The following is a 26,259-nucleotide window of genomic DNA, read 5'->3' on the forward strand; positions in this document are numbered from 1 at the left end:
CCCCAAAGTGCTTTACACTATACACAATCATCCACCCATTCACACACACATCCACACACTGGTGATGGCAAGCTACAGTGTAGCCACAGCCGCCCTGGGGCGCACTGACAGAGGCGAGGCTGCCGGACACTGGCGCCACCGGGCGAGAACTGTAGCCTCTGTTTTCTGTACTTAACTGACACAAGTGGGACCAAGTATGGTCTTCTACTGCTGTACGGCTTCAAAGTTTGGCGTGTTGTGTGTTCAGAGATGCTCTTTTGCATATCAGGTCACTAGAAGTGGTTATCTGAGTAACTGCTGCCTTCTAATCAGCACGAAGCAATCTGACCCTTCTCCTCTGATTTATAGTTCTTTTGCAGAGAACTAGAGGATTTCTTTTTTTTGGAGGGCCATTCTTTGTAAACCCTAGAGATGGTTGAACTTCAGCAGGCTGCCATGTGATTGGTCAATGAGATAGTGTCAATAACAAGCAGTTGAACAGGTGTACATAACAATGAATGCTTTATCGATCAGTATTAAATAAGAAGAACACAAAACTCCAGGTAAGTATCCCAAAAGCTTTTTTCTTTTTTTAATATAGAATTTATTTCCCCAAATAAGGAAATACTGGTTACAGACAAAATATTTGGTGAGCAGGTAAAATATGCAGGTAGTACAAGCTTATGAAGGTGTATTTGTCCATTTGATAAAATAGGGAACTCTGTAATAAATAGAATCCTCTGGGAGGTGGGGACAGCAAATGTTGGTCTAAAGTAAAATCCTGAAACTAAACATGTGATGTCATCCATTTAAAAATGTTGGCTGCATGGTTTTAAATCCTCACGCCATTAAATAAGATTTTTGTCAACTTTAACCAATATAGCTTTATTTCTATAGTTCTGTCTTCCATAAATAAATTATTTCTCTCTGTATCAAAAAGAGAATACAAGTATAAAGAACAACGGCTCATTGTGTTGTATGCCCAGAACGTACGCACACATACACGCACACAACACAGTTGAAATTACATCAAAGACAAGCTAAATAAACTGCAGCAAGTCAGGAATTATTAAATCTCCACAAATATACACAGCCTGGCTTTGTCCCTTGTGGGTTGATTGAAATACGCATTTTAAAACGGCAACATTAAATTAAATTCAGTTTGATAATACACTTACATATGTACACAAAGTGTGCCTTTATAATATACAATTGTCTCTGTAAAAGATTTAAATGTAAAAAGCTATTGTATAAAAGATGGCAGTGATGCATTCATTAGTCTTCTGCAGCTCATATAAATATATCAAATCTCTTCTGACTACTTGATTCCTTGGCAGCAGTAGCATTATACAAAATAGACGGGAATTCTTTTACATCAGCACATCCAGGAGGAGTAAGCAACACCTCAATACAACCCTGAATGGGGAATTTACTGCAGCAACACGGGACCTAAAGGTAACTTCATTCACGTCAGGAGTTCCACCTCCTCAACAATGACACAGAGGCAAACACCAGTCCTCTGTGTGTCAGACACTAGTGGTTTGGTAATAAACTACAGTCCAGGACTCGGTGCCACGGCAACCTCTTTTCGGACCACAGTGTGAATATGAATTCGACCGGCAACAGGAACAGCTCCACCTGCTGCTTTAAGACCAAAGAGAAAATGCATATCGGCCAACTGTGGGTGTACACAGTGCTCACAGAGGCCCCCTACAGGTACCCGGAAGCCACAAAGCCGTGGCTGTGGCTCACCCGGCTCTGGTGAATCATGGCGCGGTCGTATGCCACTTGGACAGATTTGCGGATGCTGGACTTGCGACCTTCCATAATGCGCAGCTTGTCAGCTGTGTCATCTACGCCCAAGGGTGTCACCTTGTCACGCGGAAGCCACTGCCTACAACACCCATGACAGAGGTTAGGATTATTATTACAGCCTTTTATCAAGAGTGATAAAATCTTAAATCTTAATCTTAAAAATAAAATTCAAATCTAAAGAATTATCTACAAACAATTTTCAAATTATTTGTAAAGACAAACAAACTTTCCACCATTTGTCTTTTCATCACATGATACACCTGTGGAAAATGTATCAGGTTTCACTAACCAAACACTTCTGACCTCCATGTGATAAATGGAGCATTGCATAACAGCAATGTTTATGTTAAACTCACCATGTCCGCTTGTTGTCAAAAAAAAGCACCAGGTAAAGTTTCTCATTCATCTCCTCCTGCCGCTGCTCCCCCAGACACAGGACATCTTTGGGTGGGACGGGGATCGGCACCCCATTGTGCAGCAGGCCCTCCTCAGGCATCTCGGGGTCAATGATCTGAAACAAACACAGCCCAACAGGGAATTTAAGCTACACCCTGAGCTGAACGCTCATATTAAATAGTGATATTAAGTCAGATCAGCAATTACCAGAGCAGGATATGAGGGATATCCCCGACACTTGGCCCAAACCAGGTCCAGTGGTTCCAGCTCCATCTCATCCTCTGATGTTTGACTACTATTGCCTGTCAAACAACAGTGACACTCAAATTAGTTCAGCGACTAAATAAATAATCAGGACATAAATGCAACTTAGCTTCAAGAGAACTTGGGATACAGGAGGGAAAAAAGTACCGGTGTAATCCGAGTCTCCGTTGATGATCTCCAGAAAGGGGACTTTAGAAAGAGCCGGTTTCCCAAGGCTGCGTTTGGGTGGTGAGTTGCTGTAATACAATACATTATATTGTAATTTTATTATCAGTTGTTAGCAAAACAAACCACAAAGAATACCAGACACACAATGTCTTACATTTCTTTGTGGAGAACTGGGCAAGACCTAAACTCCAAGTCGGATCTGCTATCTTTGTGTGTGTTAAAGCCGTTGGTCAATCCTGAAAGTAAGAGCGAGAGCAATCAGAACAGCAGCAGATAAGAGCCAAAGGAGCAGGAGGGGAAGTCAGAAAAGATGACATATAAGGAGCACTTATGTCTGCTCTTGTCTCAGTTATATTGAAATCCATTAGACAATACAGGGCTAACTGTCTGATCAATCAGGTAGACCTAGGAAAAAAAACATATTCCTATGCTGTGATCAGTGCATTAGTAGCTAATAACAAATGTACAGTCAGCCCAATCCAGAAAATGTGATCCCTTCCAAGCGAGTCTTTAGGTGTCACTTCTCCTCTCTGAGCAGAACACTTTAAACTTAACGTCAGTAATCAAGCAAAGTTTCTCACCACTTTCCAGCGTGTGATTTGGTGTCTTCTCTGGCTCACTATCTGAACACATGTCTCGACTGGAGGTCCATAGTTCATTAAGGTTGGGGGGTCCTGGGCTCTTCTGTGGGGTTCTGCTTGGAGTGGTCAAAGGTGTGGAAGATGGGGTGCTGGCTATGGAATTGAGTGCTGAAGAGTTGTTACTTGTATTCTCGTCTTGTGGTCCATTCCCATTCAGCACAGGATTGTCTCGCACTTTGAACAACTTAGCTCCATTTTTTGCCTTCTTAAACAGCACGGAGGTCCGTCGCCCGACTCCCCCCGTCGGGGGCCGTGAGGTGATGCCTAGCTCTGCCAGACCGTTGGTCACTGTCTGTCCTTCACTGTGCAAACTGGGACGTGGCAAAGTTGACCGCTCTTGTGCGCTAATGCAATGAATGTTCTCTGTGGTGCCGTTTGAGAGGTCACCGTCCATCTTAAGGCGTTTGCAGGAGTAGCTGGGGGACTGGGGCTCCCCTGTGATTGGCCGCAGAGTGGGAGGCTCAAGAGGTGTGTCCCCCTGACGTGGAGGAGGAGCCGGCCCTGTAGGTTCCAGTGTCGGGGGCGAAGCGGGTTTGAGGTCCTCTGAAAGGAGAGGAAACGAATGATATTCCAATTCACTCAGCATTGGTTTTAAATGAATCTCCATTTAGTATGTAGTGTGATGCGGTGGTGCAGTATTCACACAGGAAAATGGTGTCACTCTGTAATGATTTACACTTCATTCCAACACTCTAACCACAGTCCAGAGGGAATTGACAGATTCTCTAGATATGGAGGACCTTATCAAGACAAGTGAAAAAGTACTTTGCTCTCACAACTGTACACCATCAACATGGTAACATGGTAGTATCTTTCGTTCTTTACTCAAATAGCAGGAGTTCTCCTGCCATCTTCTATGGTGACACAAGACTGTTTGACTAGACTAGCCTTTAGTCAAAAGTGGGATGATATGGCATGACTGCATGTGGCCATGGAGAGTGGTGAGTCCATGAGAGTGATGTATAGAAGAGGTGCAGACATAGAGTTCACTGGGAGAGAGGATTTGTGAGGCAACCATGGCTAACGAGACTCTGTGGGCCCCTACTTACTAGACTGGAGACAGTGGGGTGGTTGGGGTTGGTGCGTGGGGGGGACCCTGGCTCAATTACCTGAGGACAATGTTCCGTTAGCTCATGTTCACAACTGGTCTCATTGAAAAAAAGTGGCTTTTTAAAGGTTCATGAATTGGCAATTTAATATTGCTGTAAGTCTCTCTCAGTGCCCACCTTTGTCTGAAGATGTGAGGCCGTTATCTGCCTTGGCGTCTTTGTCGTTGTCCTCCTCATCTTGCTCATCATCATCCTCTTCTTTGAGATGTCCATTGTGTAGGATGTGGCGGTGGGACTGGCCCTGCCTGCCCGTCCTGATGCTGTTGATTTCGCGACGAAGCAGGCGGATTCGTCGAGTTCGAGCACCGCTGCATCGCATCGATGTGACAAAGTCCAGCTTTTCCAGCAGCTCCTTCAGTTGTTCTTCCACTGTCATATGCAGCCGGTTCTCTGGATCCAACACGCTGTCAACTGAACACAGCAGGGAGTTTGGTTAGCGCCCAAACAGACACTTAGGTACAACATGATAATAATACTTCAATGCTGACATTTCACAAAGATGACCAGCCAGGCTTGTTTTCTCAGAGATCTCAAAGGTTAAAAATTTCCCCTCTTTGCAGTGCTATTTCTATTTTATTCTGAATAATTATTTAGCATGGACACCACATATATTGTACATGATAGAATGAATACAAAACTCCTTTTCATCTGTAGTCCCTGGTCTATGATTTGCTTAAACATGAGTCAACTACAACTGAGTATAAAATGTGAGAAATACTAATTAAACCATCTCTTCCTCCAAACTCATATCCATCTCTATCAGTCGATGTATAAACTGTTGAAAAAAATGAATAAACTGACTGTACCGGCAGCTTTTAAAGGAAAATATTTTCCTGCATGTTACTAAACCCATTATTTGATAATGTAAATTAATAAACACACCATTTAGTTTGTGTTTGGCTCACTTGCATGTCATATATTTTAGTATTGACTGGATTATTAAACGTCCAAAAGCTTAAAAATCAGACCAACTAACCAGAATGTAAAAAATACAAAATATCCTACTATGAAGAGTTGTTTCAGTTTCCACTGCCAGCACTACACTTAAGATAAGAGATAAGATAAGATAGAACTTTATTAATCCCTCGGGTGGGTTCCTCTGGGAAATTCGATTTCCAAAAAAAAGCACAGCAACGACCGAAGTTACAGTTACAGAATTGTTATATATATATATATATATATATATATATATATACACACACACACATACATACATACATACACACACACACACACATATATAAATACAGAAACAAATATAAATAAAATATACAAAGGGGATAAATAGAATAAATAGGAATAAAAAATAAAGAATAAAAAAATCATCTTTCTGCCATTTTCTCTCTAAGAAACTCAGCCCAAGAGCTCTCTATTTTCCTGGAACTTCATCAACTACTCAGCAATTATAAGTACTATGAAGCTTTGCGAATATATTTCCAGGTTTTCAGCAAATGTATTTTAAGCCCAGCAACTTACTAAGCCTAGGAAGAAATAAAGTTCAGTCAATAAGTTTAGCAAATGAATCTTATTAGCCTACTATTCCAGTTAGCACATAAAAACAGTTCAAGATTTAATAACACTATAAAGATGTTTACAAAAAAAATAAACAAAAAACAATTACCGAACCTTTTTGCTTTCAGTTGTTTAGCCAGTTATCTGTCCACTTTTCATGTATTAAAGTAGATTGAACCATTCATATCTTCAACGTGATCAAAGTCGACTTTGATTGGATACTTTTCTGACTAACTTATTTTCCTATTATAAAATGCAGGAGAAAAAACAACAACTAACGGACTCTAAAGATATATTTGTACCCGGGATGTTTTCAGCTCTCGGGCATTACAAAATCTTTGGTTAAAACCCTGATAACTCCTCATTTCTGTTGTCAACTACACCTTCATTACTTAGATGCAGTACATATTAATATTGCTGTTGTAGCAGTAGCATTTACTGTTATATAATGGTTAACAGCCACAGTGTGTACACTGTATACACAGAATAGTGTGTACTCTCTACACAGTGTTCTCTTAGTAAGGTGTTACTGGTATTTAAGCATTAACATGTTACAAAACTAGAAAATCTGAATATACTGACAAAAAAACAACCTAATCCTTTGGCACAGAAGAAATAACAGACTGAACACACACAACAGCTTCCAAATCACTAAAGACAAACACAGTATGATCCTCTGACTCACCATCCTCCCAGGTGCAACTGTAAAAGTTTCTTTTCTGGGGTGACTCTGGAAAGTGCATGCCAGTATCTAGGTCTAGCCCAGTGTTGGTGGCTTGTCGCTGTGCATGTCGTAGTATGGCCCCTCCAAGGTCTCGAAGACGTAGTGCTGCTCGGTGAAAGACAGTGTCCTTGGCATTGTAAAGAAGGCAGTTTGACACCATCAGGTTGAAGTCGGCCTCCAGGTCAGCCACTGAGCGGTAGGAATGACTTTCTAGTTTAGAGCGCATAGTGGAAAAGTCCATAGGGTGGCTAATAAACTCAAGGTAATCGGGGACCTGAGGACAAGACAGCACGAACGTTATCATCAGAATGGATGCATGTTTTAAACTACAACAACATCTGCACTGTGCAAAAAAACAAACAAACAAAAACATGTAAATTCTTGTAAACTGTACTGTTACTGTTTTGTATAATTCTACTAAATTCTCAGACAATATGATACAAGGAATTGAACTATATGGGGAATGAGGAACACACTTCCTCTCACTTTCTGACACAATGTAAACTGTGTGCATGCGCATCTGTTATAATTAATGTCTGACCTCCTTGATGTCCACAGGCTGTGTAAAAATCTGGGCTGTGTCCTTCTCCTGTAGTTGGTCCAGAGTGGAGCGTAGCAGAGCCAACACTGGGGTCAACTGCATTTCCAGAGCTGCCTGGTGAACTTTGACCTGCAGTTGACAGAAGACATGTATGTGATATTTACGCAGAAATTGCAAATCTAAAAAAGGTTAGGCTAGACAAACAGAGTGATCTGATTTAATGTTAACCAACCAAGAAAATGTTTTTATATATAAAAACATTATAAACCTTTTTTCAAAACAGAAATCTTCCAACAATCAATTCATGATCCATACAAAACTGGGTGACCAGTATCTCATATGAATAGCTTTCCTTTCGGCTCTGCCTCCCTATCAGTTTATAGCAGCCACCTGTTTATTATCATGTGGCAAAGACATGCCAACATACAATATACACGCTATAGGACAGGCCAAGAAAAAGCAGATTACCCAAACATAACAGAACTAAAGATTACACTGGAGAACTATTTAGGTAACTGCATTTTGAAGGTACTTCAGATCTTCATTTTGCCAACATTTTTTTTTTTAATTCAAAATTTACACGATGAACTCACAGCGTTAAATATGAAGCATGTAAACCAGTGAGGGTGGTTCATCTTTGTAAGTTACCTGCTCTCGTTTGAGTTTCTCTCTCTTGCGGATGAGCTCCACTAGAAGTCTGGCTTTTTCAAGGTCGTGGCGAAGCTTCTGCCAATATCTCAGTGCGTCTCTTGCTGCAGAAATCTTCTCATCCACTTCAGGCTATAAAGTACAATTCATTTTAAAGCTTCTACAAACTATAGTTAAACATATTAAACATCAAAACATATTTAAAGGCAAACAATGATTTTAGAAAAACAGCTACAGAGTGTTAAGGCTTCATTTCTGTGCTCTTACCTGTTCAGTATTCCTTTGGGACTGGATGTTAGAGTGCAAACGCCGAACCAGCGGCACACCGTTCCTCGACTGTCGCTTTAATAACCAGTATTTATAAAGCCTCTGCATGAACTGATTTTTCTTCTGCAGAATAATTCCTTTACAGATGATATTCAGCCTATATAACAGAAGGAAATGCAGTATTATGTTACTATCAATATGGCAAACATCAATTCAGGCTTCTCACTGTAGAACGTGTGAATTATGGTTATTTGAAATATCAACTAGATCAAAAAATCTCCAACAATTTGCTGCTTTTGATAAACTTTGTTTTATCAGATGTTCAAGCTAACTGCAGAAGACAATCTTATTTTGGGGAAAAAAGGAAAAAAAACAACAACAAAAAAAACAAACAACCTAACCTGCTCGTGGGTATCTGAGGCACTGTCACTTGTGGTGATGCTGTGTGTTGGGATGTTGAGTCTGAATTCTTTTTCCCCTTCTTTTTATCTGTCTTGGCATCATCGTCAGACTTTCTGCCTTTTTTCGGTGTTGTCGGACCCTCAGTGTAGGCACTCCGTCCTCTGCTCGCCCTCCCTCTGCTGCCCACCACTCGTCCCTCACTCTCATCATCTGACCCAGTCTCTTGTCCTGGCGGAGAATGGGCCTCACAGAAAGCAGTCTTCTTAACCGAGAACATAGTCCCGTTAATGTTTGTTTCTCGCACAGGTTCTATCTTCATAAAGAGCCCAGCACGCTGAGCGCATGTAACATGAAATGCAGTGTAACAGTTGGCTTTATGACACTGAATAGATGCACCACGACCCTTCTGCTTACACAGGCAGCAAGTCAGTTTCCATCGTGCTGGGGGAATGTTATTAACTCCTTCCACTGGTTCCAGAAATACTGTGTTAGCAAAGCAGACCTCGGGGATCCATATAGCACAGACTACATGTGCCCAGCGGCCATCACTCGTTTGCTTGAATGCGCCGCCACGGTTTGGACACAGAACACAGTCAACAGGTTTCTGAGGGGACTGAAGGCAGCAGCGGCATAGCCACTGACCCTCAGGGATGTAGGGCACTCCGTAACATTCCTGGTGCACAGCCAGGTTGCAGGAGTCACAGAAGAGGATGACGTTGCTGTTGAGGCACTCGTCATCCAGGCACACGCAGCAGAAGGCATCATCATCAATAGTGCTTTGAGAAGGCGCTCGGCTTCGGGCTTCCAGATATGCCTCCTCCTCCAATCGGTCCACCAGCCGCTCAAACGTTTCTGCTGAGACAGTTGAGCAACCCTCTGATGTCCAATCAGCGTTGACCATCTCCAGCCAGGCAGTGTCCTCTTCGTCCATGTCATATTCTGCCTCAGTTTCCTCCTCAGCTGAGGTTTCAATATAACGATAATATGCTGCTGGCAGAGGAGGGGCCTCAACTGGCGTAAAGGTTTCCAGCACTCGAAACTTAGGTTCAGGAAGGGTCATGTGATGATACTGTGATTTGTTTAGCTTTTCCGGTGATGGCGGATGAGAATTGGGGCAACTGTTCTTGGAGGATGGTGGCGACTTATTAGAGGAACATTTGGGGTCTTTCCTGCGGCTTCGTGGTGTGACAGGTTTGCGGGCTGTTTGGGCACTGCTGGTGGGAGGCGATGACTGCTCACTGTTCTCCTTGTTGCTGTTACACTCACTAATGTCCTGAGCCATCATCTCATCTTCAGTAATGACTTCCAAAGGCTCCAGAATAGAAATTCGGTGAAGCCTACCTTCTAGTTCCACTTCAACCACCTTCTGGGCCTGGGCATATGTCAACGTTTCTCTGCTTGGAGAAGCTTTTAGGCTGTAGGGGGATGGTGATCGTTGACGGGCCCCCCCACGCCCGCCAAATGTCCCATTTGACTTTCTCACATCTCCACCTCCTCCGGCCACTTGGCCTTTTCGACGTGGCTTCCTCATAGGCCACCAATCACACTTTTCCTCCTGTTGGTTAGAAAAGGAAATAAAATAAAAATATTAATAATATAATAAACATAAAAACAAATTTCTATTAGCATTTAGGGATGCAACATTCAAATACGACACCAGCGTTCTCACTCAGAAGAAATATATATCATAAGCTCAATTCCCAATGCCAATCCCAATCATAACATTTCTTATTATTATGAGTCTATGCTGTACTAGCTGTCATTACCCATTTATTTTCTACCTATACTTATGTTCTGCTGTCTCAATACTTCACTAATGCCCAAGTGGCTAAAGTTCTTTCCATATTAACTCATTGAAATAGTCCTTCGACGTACATTACATAATACTGTGGTGATATTAGGCTGTAGCACCTGTGGTAAAAACAGTCTGTCATATCTAAACTCAAAACTCTTAGTCACCTACAAAAGCTAACAAAAGCTAACAGAACAAACCACTGTAATGACTACGTTAGCTGCCGAGCAGCAGACTTTACTGACAAAACACACATGGCCAGTAAAATCTTGTGTAGATTATTCTCGACTATATGTTAATAACTGCTGGCATCTGCTATCACGGCTTGACCCAACACAGCGGTCAAATCCAATCAGCTTTCGGGAAAGCTTAAATGATCCGACTCAGAGCCAATCAGATTCAAGGATCCTAGAGCCTCAACAGAGCGGTGTCCTTATTTCAGGAGTAAAAATGTCAGCCATATTTACAGTTTTAAAAACACTGTCCAAAGATTTTCTACTGTTTAATTTTTAACAGTTGTTGATTTTGTACGATTGATGCAGTGGGTTTCATTTCATCGTGTCGGTATAAGAACAACAGTGTAACGGCACTAACATGAAAGTGCCGAGAGTCTATAAGCAGGCTAGCCTGCTAACTTTATAAGCTGGGTAGTACTAACGTTAGCTTGTCTGATATTTTTAAACATTGACAAGGTGCATGACACAAAAAATCCTTACTAGCTAAAACTTTTAAGCCTGTCAATGATCACAAAAGGGTAGTAAAATGGCAAATGTATGCCATCTTACCAATTATGGCAACTGACTGACAGGAGTAACTCGACAGCCCCGGTGGGTTGAAGCCGCTTTTGCTGTAATGGTTGCCTAGCCAGGCGGCTTACTTGCTATACTCTCCAAGCTAATAGCTACCGTTAGCAATCCACAGTTTGCTGGTATAGCCGGTATATTTCGCTATTTTTCAGCGCTTCCGTTTCTTCACAGCACGGCACTTGGAAGGCACGCAGTCAATCCCAACGGCTCACTGAGAACAAAAGTAATATATCTACATTAAAATATGAGAAAGCCCTACTGTCGGCCCAATTTTAAGAGAAGGAGGAATACTAGCCTCCTTCGGCTAGTTGGCTAGCAATTTGGAGCCCAGAGTAAGCTAAACCGACATCACCCAACATAATAAGACTTCCGGTTAGATTTCAAAATAATGTCCAAGATTGAACGAGTGCATTTTCTTCTGCCACAAACACGACTCTGAATAACACCTACTTATGTCATCTACCCTTTTCCCCATCTAACATGTCCTTTTAAGAGTATTTCACTGCATTGCAATCTAAGGAAAAATAGTAGTATCTGGGGTTGGGATACTCTTTCTCATGCTTGTACTTACAATGCTTATTGCTTTATTTATGTGTTATCTGATTTAGATGTACCACATGCCATTTGTAGAGCTTGTCTGATATAAAAGTCGGAATATCGCATTCCAACGCGATTACATTCATTTATTTTGAGAGAGAACTGTCTCACTTCCTTTTTCGAGCAACCTGTGGGCTACCTTGACAACAGTCAAACGAGACAAGTTTAGCCATCCCCCCTGACGTCACTAGACCACGATTTTCGCGCGCGAGATCACAGGGTCAGTGAAAAGTGTAGTTTTTCATTTAAACCCGAGTATCAACAATATTTGGACGATTTACTAACGTACATGTGTCCAGTCACTTTGGATATACAAAGCATGTGCACAGAGGTGCACCATCATTAATTACTGTCAAGAACGTGTATTAAAATACATATTTATCTTGCATTGTGAAACAATATTCATAATACATGAATACACATACAGTCTCTTAATGTACCAACCCTGTCCAGTGTATATTCAAGCAATGTCACAGATGATTCAACTCAGCTGCCTCCTGTGCAAATGAGAAAGGCCACATCATGTTGAATTTTTTAATTGGAAAACAACATTGCAGTAAATCTTACAAGAAACCTTGTAGCATTTAGTTACAATAAATCCACACCAAAATCCACTGACAGGAAATGTGTAACACTATGAACAAGCTACATTTAGGAAACAGTTGCACATTACGTAAAAAAAGGGGATGATACAGTTTTACTCTTTTGAACACTGATTCAGGATATTAACTAATAATAATAATGGATTGGATTTATATAGCGCTTTATATTTATATAACTGAGTAAAAGATATATGATGAATCCAGGCTTAGAATATACAAGGGCACAATTGGTTGTATGCTTGTTGTTTGGGGCATCAGTAATTACATGACATTCATCAGATCATGGAGACATGGTCAGAGTGTTTTTCCTCTTGGAGTCCCGCCGTGGGAATGGCACAAAGCTTTTCACCTCCCTGAAACACAATCCTGTGTAAAAATAGAAAAATAAAAAGAGGGAACGGGGTGTCAACTTAAATCAAGTACATTATTTAAAATATATGATGGCATTATGTTCATTTATTAATATTAATCTTTTTATCTTTATTATCACCGCGTATAGTTAGAAAACAAAAAAAACCCCAATCCATAATGTATACATATATTTATTATTATTATTCTTTGCAAGCCATGTATTCATTGTATAAGACAAAAACCAACAACAGGCACTATTTTGCCAGGCACTATATTCCTGTGGCCCCCAAGAGCCACTGCATTAAAAATTGGTTAGCAAAAATGAGTTACAAACAAAAACACATACGTAACATAGACGTAATATCACCATTCGTTTTGAGATCAGCACACGGATTTGTAAAGATTTGAGTGTTATGAAAATAATTCCCAAAAGTTTTATATAGATGTTGATAATCCTGGTACCCAAGGCAGTCTACACAGTAAGTTTCATTCAGATTGTTTAACACATGTAGGAGGAGTTAGGGAGAAGACATAGAGACATGATTATCATAGTAAGATTTCCACTTACGCTTCCATTCATCTAGGGACAATGTGTCGTTGTCATGACTGTCATCATATGGCAGTGGTTTGGGGAAATCATCGGGGTCCCGCAAGTTGTCAAAATATGGGTGCTCTAGAGCTAGTTCCGCTGTGGGCCTCTCATCTCCATCCAGAACAAGCATCTTCTCCAGCAGATCAACGCCTACAAAAGGTCAGCAGTGTGGAATAATGCACCAGTTTACTACGATACAAAAACCATGAAACTGAAAAAGTGAGTGAATATTTATCACTTAGCAGGCCAGAAAATGGAAAAGCTTTCATTAACAGGGTATCATGAATGACTTTTCGAATTATAGCCATACAAAGAAGAAAAACACCAAAGAAAGAAACAAAAAGTGTGATTTAAAAAAAGAATAAAAATGTGGGGAAAAAAGGTGCATCTCACCATGTGCACTAGCTCTGGGAAACAACATTGAGAAGTCTTTTCGGGGATATCGAGGAAGGCCCTTGACATAATTTCTGGCCTGTTTTAAGATATCAAACACAAATACCCAGACACAGAATATTTTTTATTCAATCTTTAAGTATGGCAACAATGATTTAGTTTAACTGTGATTACAAAATGAAATAATAAAAAAGGTCTTCATTTATCAAAGACAGGCTGATTGTTTCATGTTGTTATTTTGTAAAACTGAATAGTTTGTTATTCACCTTGCAAAAATGAAATAAATCCAAAGATAGAACTATATTTGATTTCATACTCATATACAGCTACATAGTCCTTGTGCAAATATGACTTCCAAAGATGGAACTGTATATTCAATTCGTCACTTGTGCATGTGAGCCATCTTGTTAGCATTGTGCTGAAACAAGTCTAAGGCCATTTATAAAATCCTATAGAGTTGCAAAACAGGACTTTCCAAAAGCCTTAACTTCCTTCCTATTAATGCATCCTACTACAGGCTTTTATTAATGCCCTGACTGTTCCTCTAGTGCCACCCTCAGGACAATTTCTAGATTTTAACTACTCACATCTGGTAAAGAAAAAAAGGACATGAGAGTCTGGCAAAATTTCCCGTATGTCACTGTAGGTTGCAGTATGCTGTACATTTCTACCTCAGAGGGCTGTCGGTGGAACTTTCACTTTGTATGCTAATTTCATGGGTTTCAGTTTAGGATCTAGTGCACCACAGCTCAAATGCTTTCTGAGATATGATGCTTTTTTAATGCTCACTCTGAGAGAAATCACTTATAAAAAAATGTTTAACATTAAAGGCAATGGACATTTGTAAAAATTTTCTGTGCAGATAGTACTCCTAGTGCATAACTGCATATTTATGACTGTTCTTCCTACCTCTGGAGTGTCCAGCTTTTGGATGAACTCTGGCCCGGGCACACCAGTTACTTTCATGATCTGAGTCAGCTGGTCCATGTCTTATAGCAAACAGATTAGAATCAAGGATTTTTACTCTTACATTCGTGGTTCAGTGAGCAGAACATAGAGATATGAAGCAGGCATGCAAAACAGAATAATAAAGGAAAAAGACATCACAGAAAGACCTGTGATGTCTTTATTTCCTAGCAGAGCTATAAATCAGTTCGCTGCATCAGAAGCAAAATAAGAACATAAAAGAGAAATATAACAAACGCAGGAGCATTTATAACAAGGTAGGGGGAAAAAAATTGACTCGGGAAATATGCCGCTTTTGCTCTGTATTAATATACTGTAACTGCCTCTTGTGCTTGATTTTGTGTCTTTATAGAGCTTGTCATCAAGCACCTTTCCATCTCCTATATTATTACAGTGGTTTAATAAAGCGATATTAAAGCTTTAAAGGGATTTCACAAAGTGTGCTTGATACCTTTCTCTTTGCATACTGACATTCATTATTCAACTTATTATTTATCACACAGGCTGGTAAAGTTTAGTAAATGGACCAAGCTGAAGAAAAGATACAATCTTTTCCTTTGAAGAGGGTCTTTCCATTGATCATTTCTGCCATTATGCAGCCCACAGACCAGATGTCCACTACAAGAAACACCAAAGGAAAGTAACATTAGTGAGAAATCATGAAGAATACATAACACCAAGAGGGTTATAAGTTTAGCTGAGTGCAGCAGGAATGAGGAAGGTGGCATTTATATGCCAGAGCACAGTTCCTATTCACAGCAGAGAGCTGAATATGTTGTGTGCTTTGAAAGGGGGAATATTCAGTGAGTAATACTATCCTAAACTTGTCAGAGCTGCTTTCGCAGCTACACTCCACTCTGTGGATGCTATGTACAAAATGAAAAACCACTATCTCCTAAAGGAACATAAATCCTGGGTTTGCAGTGACAGTTCTGTCATTGAGTCTCAGCACTGTCAGACCATCTGTGTCAACAGATTAAGAGGAGAAAAAAAACCCCAAACATTTCTTTTCTCAAGATGACATCCATGCAACTTCAAATATTTGTCAGGAACTAGGAACAGGATTACAAAAGTTGCTGACCCTTGAAGAACCATACATGCAACAATGAAAGCTGGAGTGTCGAGACGTTTTCACGTAACAAACAACAAATGGTCACAGCACCAAGAGGCCAACTCTAGACGACAGAGAGAACGGTGGGAAAGAATATGTAACAGCTACAATTGTCTTGCCAGTCTGAGTGTAGTGCATCCAGTTCAGAATGACCTCAGGCGCCCGGTACCAACGGGTCACCACGTAGCCTGTCATTTCAGCATCAGTACTGCGAGCCAGCCCAAAGTCCAGGATCTGTATCAGCAGCAATGAAACGGATGACAATCTCAAACATGTACTTAGTGTCTCACAGGCTGTTTACTTTTAATGAAACACATAAAATATTGCATACATATATATGGCAATCTCATATAAACAATAACAAATGATTCTATCGTTTCAGGATTATTTCGAGTAGGTTTGCACAACTGTATGTAAATGAACTTCTTCTTCTACCTCCTGTATATTGTTAATTACATCGACTGCTGAGTCCTACTGTGTCTGCTGCCTGTGCTGCCCTATCATCTCACTGCTTCTCATATGCAGTAATGCAGAAAGTACATACCTTTAGTTCACAGTCTTGATTAACAGCCAAGTTTCCAGGCTTAAGATCCTGTTAGAGAAAATGAGTCGAATGACGGTTACTTAGTCCAAATGGTAATTAAGAAGAAATTACAGTGATTGGACCACAGGCGCTTACTAGAGCCAGTAAGAGCTTTAGTGCACGTGCTTCCTGTGGTCTCACATGGCTCAGCTGAACTCAAACACAAGAATGTTGTGGGGACTTAAAACAAGGACTTCAATATCGTGACTCAACTACAAGATGACTATAAGACACACTGCCTCAACTCTGCAGTTAGTGCTGCAACATAAGGTGTGAGAAGTGTATCACTGTCAGTAGGTGTTGATAAAAATTTATCTGCTTTAAGTGTTATAGGAGTAACAGCAGGGTAACACTTCACAGTGTAGTGATTTGCACATTTGTCTAACAAGCCAAAGATCCCTGGTTTGAACTCAGGAGTGGACACACATCCCTCTGGGGCTGTGTCACGAAGAACATAAAAATCTGCTGCACCAAACATGGGGAGCTACTTGCTGTAGCAACCCAGTCTGAATAAGGAAGCCAAAAGTGGCTCTTACTTTACCGACAGGTCTTTGACGTCTTGGAACTGGAGTTAAAGGGTGTGACCTAACAGCTCCAGACATGCACACGCATTAGAGGAGTTAAGTCATCCTACTTGTTTGGGCACGCTTTCATCTGACTGCTTAACAAATGAATTACAAAATATATTTCCAAAGAACATGAGGAATACCAAATCTGCAATCTGAGTCACAACATTGTGCGGTACAAAATCCTGCACAGATTACAGTCTGAGTCTGAGGAAATCAGGTCGGAGAAGTGAGTCAGTTCCTCCGACCTGAGGAAGTCGCCTATTTCTCGCTACAGATTATTGATCGGAAATTTTTCATTTTTTTATTTTGTGCAGTGCTTTGTTTATTGTGTTACACTGGTGAAGCACATTGTGATACAGATTTTTAAAAGTGCTATATAGATAAAGTTATCATTATTATTATTGATAATAACCTGAAAAAGTCAACTTATCATAAAACAGGAAAAAAGGTACTCCCAAAACAGCTCAGCTTCCTGTAATGGGACAATGAGTTGTACTTACCCTGTGGATAATCCCAGCCTTATGAATGTACTGCAAAGGAATAAACAGAGCAGGAACACTTTAGTTTACGTTGTCAGTTTTTACCAGGCCTAGTTAGGCTAAATTCAAAGTAAAGTTTTATTAGAGGAGTTTGATGAATAACTGTTTGGCCACACAGCAAATACCTTTTAAATAATAACTAGGCTTGTTAATAATTATATCCATTGCATTGTGTGTTTCATTGACTCATTTAAAGCAAAAAAGGCTAACTCTCCTGTAATTTCTCTGCAAGTTATGTGCTACATGATACATACAGTCATGTAAATCCTAATCATGAAATATTTATGATAATTATTAATAATCTGTTATTATATCTTTTATTATTAATAAATAGCAAAACATGTGATTGCAGTCTTTCAGCTTTAATCCAAAGGGTTTGAAAGAAGTGTTGCATTAACTGTTTAGGAATTAAAGCATTGTTTATACACAGTCCTCCATATTCTGAGGCTCAAACCAAATTGACAGTTGAATCATAAGCAACTTTATCCCAGGTGAGGCTTGAAATAACATGTGACATTGATTTAGTTGAATTTGTATTTCACAGCTTTTCACTCTCATTTTAAACACGATAGCCCAAGTGACAGAGGCCAACATGAGGCTGAAAACAGCTTCACAACATTGAGCCAAGTCAAGAAAACTTGTGAGAAATCAGCTGTATCATTTTTTAAAAGTGGATAATCAAGAAAATCCCTCATGATTGGAAATACAGAGATTTTGCAACAAATTGTACGCCACTAGACTTAAGAACATGTGTGTCAGGTTAGACTTTGCCAGAAAACATCTAGAGCCTGTAAAAATTCTGGACAAACATTTTTTGGGTCAGAATGACACACCTATCAGGACAGATTCCACTCATACATTTCTGTATTGTATACACTACAGTTCTCTAAGATACTGGAAAAACTCTTCATAAAAAGATTTGACAGTTTTGTGGAAAAATATGAATTAATGACAGATAGTCAGTATGGGTTCAGAAGCAACCGATCAACAGCTTTGGCACTGATAGATTTAATGGAAAAGATAACGGAATGTATGGATAATAAGAGGCATTTGATACTGTTAATCATGAAATTCTATTAAAAAAAATGGAAAAGTACGGGTTTAGGGGAGTGGTTTTGGACTGGTTAAAAAGCTATGTAGGGAATAGGCAACAATATGTACAAATAAATGAATATAAATCTAATTTGATGGATATAGCTTGTGGAGTACCTCAAGGTTCAGTACTGGGTCCAAAAATGTTTATTATGTACTTAAATGATATCTGCAGAGTATCGGAGATTTTAAAGTTTGTAATATTTGCAGATGACACAAATATACTGTGTTCAGGTGTGGAATTGCCACAGGTTTTGGAGATGATCACACAGGAATTAACGATATTAAAGAAGTGGTTTGATATAAATAAATTATCATTGAATCTAGATAAATCCAAATTTATGTTGTTTGGAAACCAAAAGAAAAACATCAAAGTAGAAATATGTGTTGACAATGTATATTTAGAAAGATTAAATGAAATAAAATTTCTTGGGGTGATCATTGACCACAAGCTCTGTTGGAAGCCACACATTACTTATGTTCGGGGGAAATTGGCATGGGGCATTGCCGTCCTGGGGAAAGCAAAGCATATGTTGGATCAAAAAGCACTGCACATTTTATACTGTGCTTTACTACTGCCATATATGAGCTACTGTGTAGAGGTCTGGGGAAACACATACAAAAGTAACACACAAACAATAACTATAATACAGAAAAGGGCCATTAGATTAATAAATAATGTGGGGTACAGGGACCATACAAATGCACTCTTTGTCAAAATGCAAGCTATTAAATTCCAAGACTTGGTGAAGCTTAAAACAGCGCAAATAATGTATAAAGTAAGAAATAAATTGCTTCCAAAAGAAATCTGCAAATTCTTCATAGAAAGAGAAGGTGGGTATAACTTAAGAGGGAAATGGAATTTAAAAATACAAAGTGCTAGAACAACTTTAAGAACTATGTCTATCTCAATTGCAGGAGTTAAATTATGGAACAGTCTAACAGAAGAAATAAAAGACAGTAAAAACATAAAACAGTTTAAAGTAAAATATAAAAACCTAATTTTAAATAAGTATAAGAATGAAGAAAACGGGGTTAACCCAGGACGGTAATGTTGCTGGTAAATGGTGTTGTGGTTGTTTTTTAGTTTTTTTGTTTTGGTTTGTTTGTTTTTCCATAACTTGTGTATCTGCAAATATACACATTCTGTATTTTTCATATGAAAGAAACTATACTGTGGTGGGGCTTGCTAATTTTCTTGTTTTTGATTTATGTATGTTTTGTTTTGTTTTGCTTTACTTTTGTTTCACATGTTGTCTGTTTAATTTAAGACTAAAATAAAAAAAATTAAAAAAAATTAAATGAATGAGAGGTAAAACTTGAGGGGGTAGGGACAAATAAGTAAATACTTCTGCCTACTCCTTTTCAAACAATAATGGAATGATATTTTGTAATGATTGTGAAGGCACATGTTTGAAATGTTTGAAATAAAAATGAACTGAACTGAATTATTAATGCCATTTCCACTTTTGCACAATCCCAATCTTTTGTCATTTAACTTTGCTTTATCTTAACTTTTTATTTCCCTTTTTTAAATTACTGTTGTAAATATATATTTTTGGCACTACCTCAAATTATAGGGTATTCACTCTGGGCCTGTGGTACTTTTATTTTTAACAATGTTGTTTTTTTTAATTGTAGAATATAATATTTTTAGTCTTCATCCTGCAGCTGTATCATAGCAATTTCCCTTGTGAAATTGACAGAGTATGCATCAATCTGTCTGTCCTTCTGTCTGTCTGCCACTGAAACTGGACCATTAGTGATTATTGATGATGTGGCTGTTTATAGAAACAACAGGATGAATTCTGAAGTGTACAGGGCTATGTTCTCTGCTCTGATTCAGCCAAACTCTGCTGAACTAATCAGACAAATGGGAGTTTCTTAAGGCAAAGAATGTAGACATCTAACTCAGTCACCTAATATCAACCCAACACAGCAGGCTTTTTTTAAAGTTATTGAATATAAATAGGAAGACCCCATAAACCAATTAGCAACTGAAGATGAAGGTGAGGTGGTGGTGCCATAGTGGTGTTGTACATAGGCTAACTACAAAAAAACGCGTCTTTGTCCAATAAATTTTGGAACAACATATACAACATGACTCTGTTAAACAGTTACATTGGAATATAATATAATATATAATATAATATAATATATAAAATATAGTTCATTTCTGAAGTTTGGTAGAGATCATCTTTGGCTCACCCTGAGTCCACAAAGCATCTGGTAGACAAGAAACTGGACTTTGTCTTCTGAGAGTTGACCCCGCACCTTTGACAGGTCAGTAAACATGTAAGGCATTACCAGGTAGCTGGGGGGGGAAAAAAGAGGAAGAGAGGTGCAGTGAGACAACCCTGAGGCAGAGAGTAAAGTAATTACCTCAGCCTAACAGTCCAAACATGATATACGACACTGCCTTAGCAAGTCATCCTACTCTTAACTTCCACACCCTGTCTGTGCTGTAATCTGTCCTGTCTCCCTTTGACCAAGGAGCTTGGTGGACTTGCGTATGTTTACATAACTTCCAAATAAAATATTCTTCCACCTTTTTTAGAGTCTCATGTGATGCAGCAGCAGCTTAAATCTTAGCTGTGCATGTGAGAAAGCAAATGTCTCCATTAAAATTAAACTACCATAACAATTATAGGTTGTTCATTTCTTGGTAAATGAGCAAACTTACAAATTCAGCAGGGAATCAAATAATTATTACCCCCCACTGAATAATACATGACAATTAAAGGACAATATGTCCTCTTTAAGGTAGACAGAAAGTGTGCTTTCAGTGTGGGAAAGGCTCTTTCACAGGCATGCTCACATGTTTCCTGGAAAGTGAAAGAAAAATTAAGTTGTCGTATTTTTCTTTACCGTTACAAGTAGATGTCGCAACATGTCTCACAGAGTAATCTTATATGATCCTGACTATAAAATCTTTCCCTAATCACTCTAAACTAGAAAAACCCCACAGATTTTTTCTGCAAGTACTGCATTCCTCCAAGAGTTTTAGTGTCGAGTGCTTAAAGAGAAAAAACAGATCTCTGACAGCATGTGCACCATGTTAATGTGGCGACTGTGGCAGGAGGCAGAGTAGAGCATCCACCAATTAGAAGGTTGGTGTTTTGATTCCCGCCTTCTCCAGTCTGTATGTTGATGTATCCTTGGGCAAGATACTGAACCCCCAATTACCCCTGATGGAGCCACTGCAATTTGAGTGTGTGCGGAAATGTTAGAAAAGAGCTTAGGGATATGACTGGTATCAAACAGCTCCATCCAAGGAGAAATACCGCCATCAACTTCCGTCTCTATGTGGGACCAGATGGGTTTAACTGGTGCAGTAGGTAACCAAGCTCTAAGTTGTTTCACGTTCATCACCCAATATTACCATTGGAAATTAGGCAATGAAAAACCTCCTTGTTTTGCACTCGCTTGAAGTTTCTTAATACTTAAACGATGCAGTGAGCTACCCCAAAGAAACTGCCAGATCAAAAAGTCTAGATCTTTGAAATACTTATCTGGAATGTGTAATGGAATATTAGATAAAATATAAAATATCATGGGTGCAGTTATCATCTTAATACAACTAATTTGGTAGGGTAAGGAGATTTGGTATCTCACCAAAACTGTCCATACTTGGTATAACCACAGAACTTTCTGATGGAGATTTTCGCAGTTATACAAAAAGATGGATTATTTTGGCTCTTACTACGGCCAAACGGGTCCTGCTAAGGCATTGGCGGAAAAAGAACCCCCCCTCCCTATGAAGAGTGGCTAATGACAATGGCTAAGTTGGCGTCTTACGAAAAAGTGACTTATGGTTTATTAGACAAATTGCATCAATATGATTGTATTTGGTCCCCCTTTACAAGCTGGCTTTCTGTAACTTGAAGAACAGAGGAGTAATGACAGAGTGGTGGTGTGGGGATTGGTGTGTGAAGAAAGAATAGGATAACTTCCCTTTGTTTTGGTTTTTGTTTTTGTTGTTGTTGTTGTTTTTTAAACTATTTATTTATGTATTTATCCTTAAGTTCTGTTATTGAAGTTTAAAATGAAATAAATAAAAATTGTTGATGATAAAAAAGAAAAGAGCTCAGGGATAGAAAAAAGTGCTTTTATAAATGTGTGTGTGTGTGTGTGTGTGTGTGTGTGACTGAGGCTTTAGTAGTAACAAGTGCTTTGAATTCTTAATTAGACTAGAAAAGTGCTGTATAAGCACCAGTCCATTTGAACCTGCAGATCATTTAAAGTGTTGTCTGCCTTTCCCCGAGCGGTTTGCTAATAAGATGAAGAATACTCACAAGTCCTGGAAGTCATCCAGGCTTAGGGCAGGTGTAAACACATCGATAAGTCCTATCACCTAGTTGGAATGAAAGAAGCAGGTGACAAATACTAAAACATACAAGCAATGGCTCATTTACAGAATATTACTGCATCACAGTGCTGTTACAATGCAAAAAACACAACTTCCTAAAAGCGACTGAGTATGCATAGTGTATAGTCTACTCACATTTTCATGTTTCATGTGTTTGAGCAGTCGGAGCTCTCGGTAGGCCCTCTTAGCAAAGATCTCTGACTGGAAAGGCCTGTGGAGCTTTTTAATGGCCACCTTTTCTTTATTCTTCTCATTTAGTGCTGAGCTGTTGGGAATGATAATGTAACAAGTCATTAGCTGGCTGCTGTTGCTTGGACCTTTTAGTCTCACTATAATGTTCACCATTTGAAAACGACTGAATAGTCTATTTTTGGGGTTTCAGTCACACTTAGAGGCTGTGCATGAAACACAAAGCAAAAGCATAGATGATGTGAGATAGAGATACTGTATGTGGGACTCGTTCTCTAAATGTGTGGTGGTCTGTGGTTTACAGAGTTATCAATATGTGAATGTTTGGCAGCTCTTGACGTGCATGTTTACAGGGCACCAAATCGTAGGAGGACAGGCTTGTTAGGCTATTTGGAGCCGCATCCACCAACACACACTGCACACTTCACTGTGTGCTGTGAACAACACTGATGCAGTAATGTCAAATATTGCAGCCGGCTTTACATGAAACAGCTAATGCATGCCAAGCAAATAGCTACAATAAAAAATAATAAAAAAAACACGAAACTGCAGGCTGTGCTTCTGTTTGTTATTTCCTTTCCCTCCTCCATTTACAGGTAGGTTCAGATAATGTTCACGGTGTTCATGAGATGCTGCTTCTTTTAAAGGTCGACCAGTCTGAGCTTTTTAACAGATCATAACTCCCACACTATTATGCTTAAAGCCTAGTCAGCATGCCTGAACACTGCTGCTGTGACAACAGGAGCTTTGAGGTCAGTAAAGAGTTTTTTCGCCGTTTATCTAGGTTCTCAAAATTTTACCTACTAAGCTTTATCCGTTAATTCAGTTCATTTCAATTGTATGTATATAGTGCCAAATCACAACAACTGTCACCTCAAGGCCCTTTAAATTTAGTCTAATTTAAACTAAGTGCTGTCATAATTTACGAGTTTATATTTTTAGTCAAAATAAGTTAGAACAACTGTGTGGTAAAGTTCATTAGGAAGGCACATTTGACAGTGAAGAAAATCAGTGATTTCAACAATAATGTAAGGGTTAATGTACACAATAATGGATAAAAGGCAAAAGGCTGGCTTTTTTCTTCAAATATATTGACCTTTGGTTATTCTTAAGAGCACTTACGTGACAGCAATATGAAACGTAGCAATGGCCTTGTGTGTTTGACAGCTGCCACTGTTCCAGCATTTGCCATTTTATCCCTCATGACATATTAATATAATAATAGGCTTTAGAGCTTTCTGAATAGCTCTTCTCAAATGGTTCTTTACAGTTATTAACATTTTATGAAGGCAGCTACATGACTAAACTTGAAGCATTCCAACTGTGCAAACAGAAATTATTTTAGAAACCCTAATCAGGGATTGTATGTATCCAGTTAGCCAAATAAAAACCAGGGAGGTTGTAAAAATGCAATGATAAGTGATGTTGGCTGTATCTAGTTTCCTTAATGGTTTGACACCCGATCCCCCTGCAAAAATAATTGTATTGCTAAAAAAAAATCAACAACAACAAAAAAAGAACCCAAAACAAAAAAAGAGAAAACAAAACATTTAAATTGCTGCACGTTTTTACGTAAACAGTTATTCTGGTGTTTAACTGTGTCCTGTATGTAACTGTATGATGCCATGAAAATGGAAAGTGGCCATCTTTAATACAGACTTTCAATCATAACTCCTACTCCTACTGCAGGTAAACATAAGACTGTAAGGTCCACATAACGGGCTGTGTGGTCGTCGTGCTATAATATGACACTAGGTGCTTACTTGCTACATGAGTTGACTGATTGTGCGACCACTCTATGTTAGACTGTACAGGATATAACGCAGGCCCACTACACACTGTGTGCAGCCAGTGTAGCTAACGTGAATGAGCCCCAAATGCGACACACACTTCTTGCAGTGCACAGTAAATGATAAATCACTCACCATACCGAGCCGTAAGCCCCGGTCCCTATCTGTTTCAGGTGCGTGTATTTCTCCTGGACTTCCCACACCGTGCTGTTAATTTCCTCACGGGTGAAATGTGCCCGAGTCTCCATGATGAAGAGGAGCAAGCGAAGCTACAAAAAACTTCTCCCTCCTCCCGTGTGCCTGTCACTTGCTCAGAAGGTAAAGCAAAACACTCACTGTTCAAGTACCAGCTATTACGCCTCACATCCCACTTCCGTTAACAGTTTTCAAAATAATTTCCAACCGTCGCTGCGTGGGAGGGATGCAAGAATAAAACAGGCAGCTGGACTGAATATATTATATAGAGCTCATTAAAAAAAACAGAAAGAATTCAGCAGGGCTGCTAATTGTGATACAAGCAATCTACTCGATAAACCAGACTGTTAAATGTTCTTTTTAAGACTCAACTTTTATCTTACACTATTATATCTGATCATAGTTTATAATGAAGCTTTACTTTGAAAGCAAAAACCAACTTCCGGTGTAATCCTCTGACGCCCTTTACACTGCGCCCTCAGTACCAGTATGAGGCATCTGTTTGCAAGCAACTAGTTAGTCTGTACAAGCATAACCTGATGTAGGCGTTGCTTTGTAGAAGACTGTTTGATCAGAAAAAAATGAAACCTCCATCCATGTGTGGAAACATAACTGAAAAACCTGCTAAAAAACCACGAAATTAGCAGTGTAAAGAATCAGACGAGCGGACGGCTTGCGTGCTGAAACATGTCGACATGACTCGATGTACTCTCACCCACGCACAGTAGGTGTCATTTGTCATGAATAATTACTGTACGTTGCCAGAAGTTTGTGAATCATGACAGCCTACAGCAGGCCCCATTCACACATACAGGAATCGACGAAAACACGAAGCCTGGAGATTTTGACTTTCTATACAATATGTTGGTTTTGTAGCTTTAAAAATTCATAACCTGTTACTGCTATATGTACATTTTAACTTAAAAAATAAAAATCTTTGTGCCCGATTTTCAGCACCTGTGTATTAGAGCTGTTAAAGTCTGCAAATGTAGGGTGTCATCAAAGCACCCTACACCGCTGGATCTGCTGTGTTTTCCCTTTCTGAGTGGGAATTGTGTGTTACAGTGACATGTGTTAGTTTTCACAACTTAGCCAACAAAATTAGAGTTTCCTTAAGTATTGATTGCATATTACTATCAGCATTTGACCTCTAAATCAATAAAGAAAATTTCAATAAATCAAATTTTTTTAAAAGAACTGATGAGGGAAAGATATACTGAGAGACAAAGTATTAATAAAAAATTATTAATAAAGTGT

The 26,259-nt window shown here is 39.3% G+C and overlaps 2 protein-coding genes across 4 annotated transcripts; both read right to left on the bottom strand.

Annotated features, from left to right (window-relative positions):
• Positions 1 to 543: 543 nt before the first annotated feature.
• Positions 544 to 12,161, bottom strand: LOC113013017 (bromodomain and PHD finger-containing protein 3-like). 3 transcript variants are annotated; one of them, XM_026153543.1, is made up of 13 exons: positions 12,106 to 12,161; positions 8,466 to 10,021; positions 8,065 to 8,221; positions 7,798 to 7,929; positions 7,150 to 7,278; positions 6,570 to 6,882; positions 4,490 to 4,783; positions 3,204 to 3,806; positions 2,777 to 2,858; positions 2,602 to 2,690; positions 2,398 to 2,492; positions 2,151 to 2,305; positions 544 to 1,873 (listed from the first exon to the last, which is right to left on the bottom strand). In XM_026153543.1, exons 2-13 carry the CDS (start codon positions 9,995 to 9,997, stop codon positions 1,690 to 1,692), a joined length of 3,765 nt encoding a protein of 1,254 aa, XP_026009328.1. In that variant the 5' UTR covers positions 9,998 to 10,021; positions 12,106 to 12,161; the 3' UTR covers positions 544 to 1,689. The 3 variants fall into 3 exon arrangements, with proteins under 3 accessions (XP_026009328.1, XP_026009327.1, XP_026009326.1); XM_026153542.1 differs by lacking the exon at positions 12,106 to 12,161 and adding an exon at positions 11,164 to 11,632; XM_026153541.1 differs by lacking the exon at positions 12,106 to 12,161 and adding an exon at positions 11,044 to 11,632.
• A 20-nt stretch (positions 12,162 to 12,181) lies between these two features.
• On the bottom strand, positions 12,182 to 25,189 carry mapk13 (mitogen-activated protein kinase 13). Its single transcript, XM_026153544.1, has 12 exons — positions 24,943 to 25,189; positions 22,964 to 23,093; positions 22,755 to 22,813; positions 20,668 to 20,773; positions 17,329 to 17,358; positions 16,221 to 16,268; positions 15,796 to 15,910; positions 15,112 to 15,183; positions 14,509 to 14,588; positions 13,600 to 13,678; positions 13,183 to 13,356; positions 12,182 to 12,629 (listed from the first exon to the last, which is right to left on the bottom strand). The coding sequence occupies exons 1-12, from the start codon at positions 25,053 to 25,055 to the stop codon at positions 12,544 to 12,546; spliced, it is 1,092 nt and encodes a 363-aa protein (XP_026009329.1). The 5' UTR covers positions 25,056 to 25,189; the 3' UTR covers positions 12,182 to 12,543.
• Between the last annotated feature and the right edge of the window lie 1,070 nt (positions 25,190 to 26,259).

The sequence above is a fragment of the Astatotilapia calliptera genome, chromosome 20 (assembly GCF_900246225.1).
Source record: "Astatotilapia calliptera chromosome 20, fAstCal1.2, whole genome shotgun sequence".
In the NCBI taxonomy this organism is placed as follows: domain Eukaryota; kingdom Metazoa; phylum Chordata; class Actinopteri; order Cichliformes; family Cichlidae; genus Astatotilapia; species Astatotilapia calliptera.